Source organism: Mastomys coucha, unplaced genomic scaffold (assembly GCF_008632895.1).
Source record: "Mastomys coucha isolate ucsf_1 unplaced genomic scaffold, UCSF_Mcou_1 pScaffold22, whole genome shotgun sequence".
Lineage (NCBI taxonomy): Eukaryota > Metazoa > Chordata > Mammalia > Rodentia > Muridae > Mastomys > Mastomys coucha.
In genome coordinates, this window is record NW_022196905.1 from 27,312,694 (window position 1) to 27,321,665 (window position 8,972).

At 42.3% G+C, this 8,972-nt stretch overlaps 1 protein-coding gene across 20 annotated transcripts in view; it reads left to right on the top strand.

Annotated features, from left to right (window-relative positions):
- The window catches only part of Depdc5 (DEP domain containing 5, GATOR1 subcomplex subunit), a 132,532-nt gene that overhangs the window by 60,938 nt on the left and 62,622 nt on the right, over positions 1–8,972 (top strand). For all 20 annotated transcript variants that reach the window (XM_031340727.1, XM_031340720.1, XM_031340723.1 and 17 more), the window contains 2 exons: positions 1,610–1,745; positions 2,674–2,768. In XM_031340727.1, coding sequence (XP_031196587.1) covers positions 1,610–1,745; positions 2,674–2,768 — 231 coding nt within the window. The remainder of the gene's footprint in view (positions 1–1,609; positions 1,746–2,673; positions 2,769–8,972) is intronic.

Genomic DNA, 8,972 nt, shown 5'->3' on the forward strand with positions numbered 1-8,972 from the left:
GTGTGTTTGTTTGTGTGTGTGTGTGTGTTTGTTTGTGTGTGTGTGTGTGTGTTTGTGTGTATGTGTGTTTGTTTGTGTGTATGTGTGTTTGTGTGTGTGTGTTTGTGTGTGTGTGTGTATTTACATTTACATATAAATGTGTCCATGGTGTTCATGTATGTGGAGGCCAAAGTGTCCTCTGTTGCTCTTAGCTTTGGAGACAGGCTCTCTTACTAAACTGGAGCTCATTGTTGGAGCTAGACTAATTTCCAAATAAGGCACAAGAATTCTACTTTATCTTTCTAGCACTGGGGTTATACGTAATGCCACAGCATTACGTTGTCCCTGCCGAGGATCTGAACTCAGGTCTCATACTTGCTTGGCAAACATTTTACTTGATTGAGCCATCCCCCCAGCCCTCTTCTGAGACCTCTTAAGGGACTTTCTGCCATGGCCTTCATTCATCTCTTTGTGCTTTTCCTACCCCATCCTTCATGACCACATTACTTTAAAAACAAAACAAAATAACCAACCAAAAACCCCCCATCTCCACACACTGTTGACTTGTTTATCCTCTTGTACAGATGACCCACTAATAACTAAGACCCTTCTTTCTTTTTTTTTTAAAGATATATTTTATTTATTTTATGTGTATGAGTACACTCTAGCTGTACAGATGGCCGTGAGCTATCGTGTGTGGCTGCTGGGAATTGAACTCAGGACTTCTGCCGGATTCTCCAGGAATCCGCTCGCTCTGGCTCAATTCACTATAGCTGTCTTCAGAAGCACCAGAAGAGGGCGTCAGATCTCATTATGGGTGGTTGTGAGCCACCATGTGGTTGTTGGGATCTGAACTCAGGACCTTCGGAAGAGCAGTCCGTGCTCTTACCCGCTGAGCCATCTCGCCAGCCCCAAGACCCTTCTTTACCAGGCCACCCAAACCTCTCGGCTCTTCATTTCCACTCTCTGAGGCTTTTCCCTTCTTACTCAATCTCTTGATCTCCACACATTTTTACTTCTTTCACATTTGTGGTTTCATAGATAGTTCTTCTACCCAGATGCATCTTTAATCTTATTAATCCTTTATGACCTTATTTACCCTCTAAGTTGTGTATTTCCAGGAAGTGACTTTTACTGGACATGACTAATTTGGACCTCTCTTATTCTGTCTTTTTTGTGCTTAAGCACCATTGATTCCAAGAGTCGTCACACTTGTTACTTTTTGGTTTGCTTTTGTTGTTGCTGATTGTGTGTGTGTGTGTGTGTGTGTGTGTGTGTGTGTGTGTGTGTGTGCTTGCACTTCATTTGTTTGTTTAATTTTCCTTCTCTTGTCATCTTTTGATCCTTCTATACTTTCTTTTTCTGTATGGCATCTCCATTGTGTTTATGAAACTGAGGTTCCCAAATGTTCTTAATACACTGGACATGATAAAGCGTGAGGCCTGCTTGGAGGAAGAGTCCTTCCTCTATGGGAGGGAGCCTGCTAGTCCCTTGTATACTAGTCCTCTTGCCGTGTTCTTTGTCAGATGTTTCCAGTAGCCCAACAGTTGGGAAGAAGGAAGAGTATGTTTTTGTGTGCAGCCTGAGCTGTCAGGTGGGAATAACATTCAATGGTTCTTTGTCTGTGTAGGACCATCTGGAGAGGCCATCCAGATCCATCATCAAACCAGGCAAAACATGGCAGAGCTTCAGGGCAACAGGCAGAGGGACCCCACCCACTCCTCTGCAGAGCTGTTGGAGTTGGCATACCATGAAGCTGCTGGAAGGTGAGGGTTTGCACTGTGCTCTGGACGGTAGCCCAGCACAGTGCTGAACAGACAGCTGATGAAATGACACATTGTAGCTTAGAGCACACTCAGTTAGGACCCTTCTTTGTCGGCCAGTGTCATTCCCACCCCTGGGTATAAGCAATCAGCCTGGCATTTTGCCTGTAATATTACCTAAGCCCTGCTTAGATTTCTTTTGAGCTTACATTTTGTAAACTAATTTTCTTCCAAACCTTGGTCAAAGATGAAAATGAGATATCTTTTTTTATCTCAGGTTTGCCTATGGAATGGTGGAACAGGTGATTCAAGCTGTTATCTTAGACAGCCTTCCTGTGGCATGGCATGTTGGTTTTTGAGCAAAAGCCATGAATATTTTATAAAGCATATGAAGATTCAGTGTAGGAAGAAAGTCAAGTAAGCCTTGATGAGCATCACCCCGGCTTAAACCTGGACATGCTGGTCCTAAATTGCTTTAGGAAACATTTTACAAAGCAGCCTTCTTGGTCCCATCCTTAGACACTGGACGTCTTCTTTGGTGGGGGGCGTTCATGGGAGGTCTGGACGGTGTATGGCACTCTTCACCAGGTTTATTCTGGTATATCCACTCGATCATTTTATCTTTCCTTTGTTATTAAGCGGGGGGTGGGGGGTGGGGGGGGACACAGGGGAGAAAGAGTCTAGCATAGTGGTAGGTAAGCAACCAGGGAGGGTGTCCAAGGCTCGCACAGAAATGAAGCACTACTACGTGATGGTTTGAGGTATGCATCCTCAGTGTTACCCAACTGACTATCAGTATCAGGCCTGGTCATCATGAGCTTTCCCTTTTCCCACGTGTCCTCTCCCACACAGGAGGATACAGGGTGAACAGGAAAAAAAAAGTGATGATTTACATTAATTAAGCCAGGTGGCCTGGCTTTGTTCTCTGCAGGCACAGCACTTCCCGCCAGCCTGGTGACAGCATGTCCTTGAACTTCAGTGGAGCAGAGGAGCTTTCTGTCAGCCTGCTTAGCAACAGCAGTACAGGTAACTCATCTAAAAAGAGTCAGGATGCTCTGAGCAGCCTCACATTTAGGAGTGACACAAAAGCAGGACCATGTCTATTTTGGGGATCTTTTCAGCCACAATTTGGGGTGACCTATTTAGAAGCAATGCTGTATAATGCATGGAATTATAAATGGGCTGCACATTACATTTTTAGCTGAGAACATGTTGGTCAAGATATATTTATCATCACTTTGTCAGGGAGTCCTGGCTGAGGTTTTATGAGATGTTGAGGGTAGCACCAGAGTCCGCATAGAGGTAGTCTGTACCCTCATATAAACACAGCCCCACAGGGGAACTCATGACTTCTGTTTTATTATCCCAGAATAAAAAGAAGCCTGTGGGTGGTGGCATACACCTTTTCAATCCCAGCACTCTAGATGCAGAGACGGGCAGAGCTCTGTGAGTTTAAGGCTAGCCTGGTCTACATAATGAGTTCTAGGCCAGCCAATCCTATATAAGATGCTGTCTCAAAAGAGAGAGGGTGGAGGGAGGCAACGTGGTTGTGTTTAGAAGTAAGTGTGCGTCTCAGGCTTGAAGGGGTGGAAATTGGTTTGATGGAAAGTTAGAAGGTACAGATTCTAAGTGCGGATGATGGGTGGAGTATGAATTTCTTTTTTACTCTTTCTGACACACTCATTATCCAGTAATCACAGGAAGGCATTTATTAATAAGTACAGTTTACATGGTCAGTTGATGCCTAGAGATACAGAGACACTAAACTAATGGCTCACAGCAGCTTGGGCACTGTCATTTGAGCATTCTAGTCAGCGTGTCCGGGAACACGAGTTTAGAATGCTACCTTTTCTGCAAAGCTGGTATTTTACAAGATGAGTGTGGGAAGATTTAAATTATAACGTACGACTGCTTCATCATATCTTTGTGCTATAAATTGACTTGTATTTCTAGAACTTGGCTTAAGGTTTATGAAAATAGGGGCTGGAAAGATGGCTCAGCAGTTAAGAGCAACAATTGCTCCTCCAGAGGACCCAGGTTCAATTCCCAGCACCCATAGTTCCAGGGGTTCTGTAAATTTTAAAAAAGAAAAAGATTTGTAAAGTAAAGCTGTGTAAAGAAGGACAACGATACTGTTTTCAGTCACTGGTAGATTAATCTAGCCATATTCCTAGAGTCCAAGGATAAGTGCTTACATGAGTTGACAGTAAGAGAATCCCAAAATGGTTACAATCTCATTCGATTCATTCATTCATTTTAAATGAGAAACAAGTAAAAGTTTGGTACTATGGAAATACATTCAGCTATATAATCAGGGTGTTTAAATGACTGCAAGATTTTCTCAAGTGCCTGCAGAATGTTACAAAGGCAGCGATTCTATCACTTGGCTGAAGTAGGAAGCCAACTTTTAGGAACCAGTTTGATTTTTCCTGGCTTTGGGGTAGAAGGTTACTAAAGAGAGCTGATCTGGGTTTCTGGGCCATTCCTTAAGCTAGTTTGACTAGTGATTAGAAGCAGGAAGAATTAATTGAACCCAGATGGTAGCAGCCAGCACCAGGATCTACTCAGAAGAGACCAGTAACCTGAAGTATCACTGAGATACCACATGATTGCCTATATGTAGCTTAATTTTAAAAGTTTCCTGTTGAGAATGGAGTGAGCTTTAAAAGGGTCTTGATTTGAAGATGGGTGTGCAAGATCTTTGGGTGATATTGTCATATCCTCTTAGCCGAGAGTTTCCTGGCACACATGTGCAACAGACAGGCAGGCATAATGGCATTGGGAAAAGCTTTGCTTGCAGCCTGGCTCTGGCTCACCCTTTCCTTCTTGGACTCCTAAATTGTCAATCTGCCTACCTAATGGACCGCTCTTCTCGGGTGACTGGCAGATGCCTCATCGTGGATGTGGTGGTGTCTGGACTCGGTTTGCTGTTCTTTCGCCCAGCCTTCCCTCTCGGCTGCCTTTTCATGCTGATGGTGGCTCCCCAGCTCCCTTCTTACTGCTTTTTTTGAGCCCTTTATCGTCTCTATTTAGGATGGTCTGTTCCCCTCTCCTTCAGGGAACTACAATGCTGTCACCAATGATTTATTTCAAAATGGATATGACCAGCTTCTTCTTCCAACAGGCACCCTTCATCAACTGTCTCCTGTGCCCCTTCATTACTCCACTTTAACAAGGTGTTGAGTATGGAAAAAGTGCAAACTCAGGACCTTAGGACATGAGACTCACTCCACAATGAGTAGTGAACCCTTTGGGCTAGTTGCTACCTTCTGTATACCTCAGTTTTTTAATTGTGAAGAGAATATTATGAAAATGTAAACAAAAACAAAAGTGACAGTGCCCATGAGTGCTTACAACAGTGCCAGGCAGACATGGGTGGTTAACAGATGGGAGGTGTTGTAAATATGTGAATTTTCTTTTATCCCAGCCACGGTCTTCATTCTTCAATGCAATCTTGCCCCGCCTGCCCCCAACCCCCTCTGTATAGACTATGCTTCTTTCCTGTCTGCAAGCCCTGCTCTTCCTGAAGACATCCATTGTCCATGATGGTTCAGCTTCAAGCGTGCCTCCGTTTTTGAAGCCTCTCTTGAGGTTTTCTTTCCATCTTACAATTCCTAAGAGATATCAGACCTGTTCCCACGAAGCTCCTGATGCTAATCTCAGCTGGACAATTTGGTTTGCTCTTCCATACTACTTCTTTTCTTTTTTTTAAATGCATTTATTTATTTATTTATTCATTTATTTGTGTTTATCTCTGGTTCCCTTGCTAGCTCAGGCACACTCAGATTCTTAGCCCTTTCTCTAGCTCCCCTCCACTGTGTTCTTGATCAAATGAGCCTCAGGGCTAAAAATCTAGTTGTCTAAATTCTCCCTGTTAGAAGAAACATTTTTGTTTTGCTCAGGTATTATCTCCGGGGCTTGAGGTGGTTCTGGCATAGAGTAGATACTTGATAAATATATGTTAAGTGGGTGTACTTTTTTTTTTATCTGCAGTCCTGGGATCATAGCCAGGGCCTTGTGTATGTAAATGTTGTACCAGTGAGCTTTTTGTCACTGAAAAATTATTTAATGTTTTTTCTGATGTTCTTCTCGCTAATAACCTTGTTGAAAAATTTACTGGATTCACTTTTTCAAAGAGTTAGGCAGTCTTTTTAATACCATTTTTTTGTTTGTTGGTTTTATAGATAGGTACTTTTATATTATAGGCTGGCTTTTTACTATGTAGGTGAGAATGACCTGAGTTTATAATTCTCCTGACTCTACCTCTGGAATGCTGGGATTTTATATTTGTGTCACCAAATCTGGTTATGTGTCCTGGGGATCAAACTCAGAGCTTTATGGATGCTAGGCAAACAATTCTAGGCTTTTATTCTCTCCTCCCCTCTCTGCTCTCTCTCTCTCTTTCTCCCTCTCTCTCTTTCTCTCTCTCTTTCTCCCCCCCTCCCTTTTGAGACAGGCTCTTACTTTGTATTTCTGGTTAGCTTAGAACATAATATGTAGATCAGGCTGGCCTCAAACTCACAGAAGGCATCAGGTGTCCTATTATTTTTCATCCATTTCTTTGTGGTGGGATCTGTCCCTGAACTTGGGACTCAAACCTTCTCAGCTAGGTTAGAGCCCAGGGATCTTTTGTTTTTACCCTCTGGGAGCTGGGTTGTCAGCATTTTCAGGGAGAAATGCCTGCTTGATGTGGGTGCTGGGATCCAATCCTCTGCTTCCTGGGTGGTGGAATTAAAAGCATGTGGCTTCACCTAGCTTATATGTTTTTTTTTTTTAACTTTAAAAAAACAATTCTTTTGAGTTTGTGTGTGTACAGGTGTGTGTATAAAAGCCAGGCAAGGGTCTCAGCCTTTGTCATCATGGTCCACGCCTTATTCTCTTGAGACAAGGTCTTTCTTTGAACCCAGAGGTAGGCTTGCAGCTAGTGAGCCCCATCAAGTCTCCTGTCACTATTCCCTACAGCATGGGTTTTATAGGCACTTGATTTAAAAACAAAACAGCATTAACAAGCATGGGTTCCAAGGATTTGAACTCAGTCCTCATGCTTGGACACCACAAGCTCTTAGCTGTTGTGCTGTCTCCCCAGGTATGGTTTGCTTCCTTAATTCACAAAACTGTACCTCTTTCAGAAGTGTTTTAGACTTCTGTTTACAGGAATCAAATTATAAAGACACCAGCTCTTATAACCTCGGTGGCCTTTGACTTGTATCTCCTTTGGGATTCTCTTTGAGGTAGTTCCCGTATGTGATAACAAGGATGAGAGAAAGCTCTCTCACCAGGAGTTAGACTGCAAATCATTTGGATGTAGTGTGGTTTTCACATCTCCACTAAATTAGAGTATGTAGATAATGTAATAATGTGTTGCGATTAACAGCCTGGATCAGGGATGTGTCTGCAGTTCAATAACTAGATCACTTGTATAGCATGCACAAAGCCCTGGCTTTGATCCCAAGCACGGGGGCGTGAGGAGTGGCAGAGGAAGTATTACCAGAGGAGCAGAGCAAGCTGTGGCAGACTGAGTGCCGCAGCAGACTGGGCTCTGAGTGCTGCAGAGCTCCTGCCTTAGGCTGTGCTAGCAGGCTGTTCAAGTCGACTTCTGGAACAAAACAAGACTATATAGAGTTCTAAAGGAAATTATTATATGATTTGAGGTACTTTATTAATTTGATGTAATATGACTTTTTGTTTCTTGTTAAAGTATTACATGAAACAAAGTAAAACAAACAAAACCCATCCATCTAGACCCATGTCCCCACAGCATTATGAGGGTCAAAAGTAGGCTGGGCTTGGTAATTAGAACTTAGAATTCTTGTTTTGGAGCTGAACTTCATTCCAAATGCCTTTAATTCCAGCACTTGTGAGGCAGAGGCAGGCTGATTACTGAGTTCAAGACCAATCTAGTCTGTAGACTGAGTTCCAGGGCTATATAGAGAAACCCTGTCTTGAAAAACAAAACAAAACAATCTTTGTTTTGTTAAAGGATACATTGAAATACATAGCTAATAAACATTTCACTTATTAAAAACAAGAGAAAAGTCAAGAAAACCAATTCTGTGACCCTACCTCTGCCTCCCTTGGCTTAAGCTTCTGCCATCTGCAGGTACCCAAGTATGACTCAGACTTCCTGCCTTTGGACCTGATTCATACATGAGTCATGCTTCTCAGGAATACTGTCTCTGTGGGTTCCCTTTTGGCTCTGCAGGAGTTTTGAGCAGGAGTTTTGAGCAGGGTTGTGAGACCTTGTAGTTGTATTGTTCACTTCTCCATGCTTTTAGCAGTGTAAAGGCAGTTAGTGGGTCTTGGCAGATGGATTTCTTTCTTTCTTTTTTTTTAATTTTAGTTTTTTTAAGATTTATTTATTTATTATATGTAAGTACACTGTACCTGTCTTCAGACACACCAGAAGAGGGGATTGAATCCCATTACAGATGGTTGTGAGCCACCATGTGGTTGCTGGGATTTGAACTCAGGACCTTTGGAAGAGCAGTCAGTGCTCTTACCCTCTGAGCCATCTCTCCAGCCCAGCAGATGGATTTCTATCCTACTGCCTTTTTACTGGTATTGGAGACTGAAGCTAGGATCTTGTATACTAAGCACATACCTACCTAGTTATGTATCAAGAACCTATTTAAACATCAAACGAGACTGAAATACAGCTCAGTTGGTCGAGTGCTAGGTCCTGGGTCCCATGCCTACATTACATGAGAAGCTGTGCTTGGTGGCAAGAGATGCCAACAGAAAATGAACTCAGTGGTATCTTTGGAGGCTCCATATCTTATAATGTCATAAATGTCATGTCAGGGCTTTTTAAAAATGTTTCCTTATTTTACTTAGATATGTGTGTCTCTTTTACCATATAGGTCCTTTGTGTATATATTACCACTTCCAGTTTAGTGTTTTTATGGGATTCCTGATAGTGTGTGAACGAGTAGTCTAGGATCTCCGTCTATTTCTTGTGCCTTTTCTTGGGCTCTTTTCCTCTGTTTTGTTTTATGTATTAGTTTTTGTTTTTTCTTTATCTTACCTTTGTTTATATTATATCCTATTATTATTCCTTAGAAGCATGTTTGCTTTCTAATGAGAGACAAAAGGAAATGGATCCAGATGAGAGGGGAAGTGGGAAGGAACTAGGAGAAGTAGAGGGAGGGGCAACAATAATTAAGACATGTGAGGAAAAAAATCTCTTTTGTTTGTTTTGAGACAGGGTTCTTCTTTTTTTTTTTTTTTTTT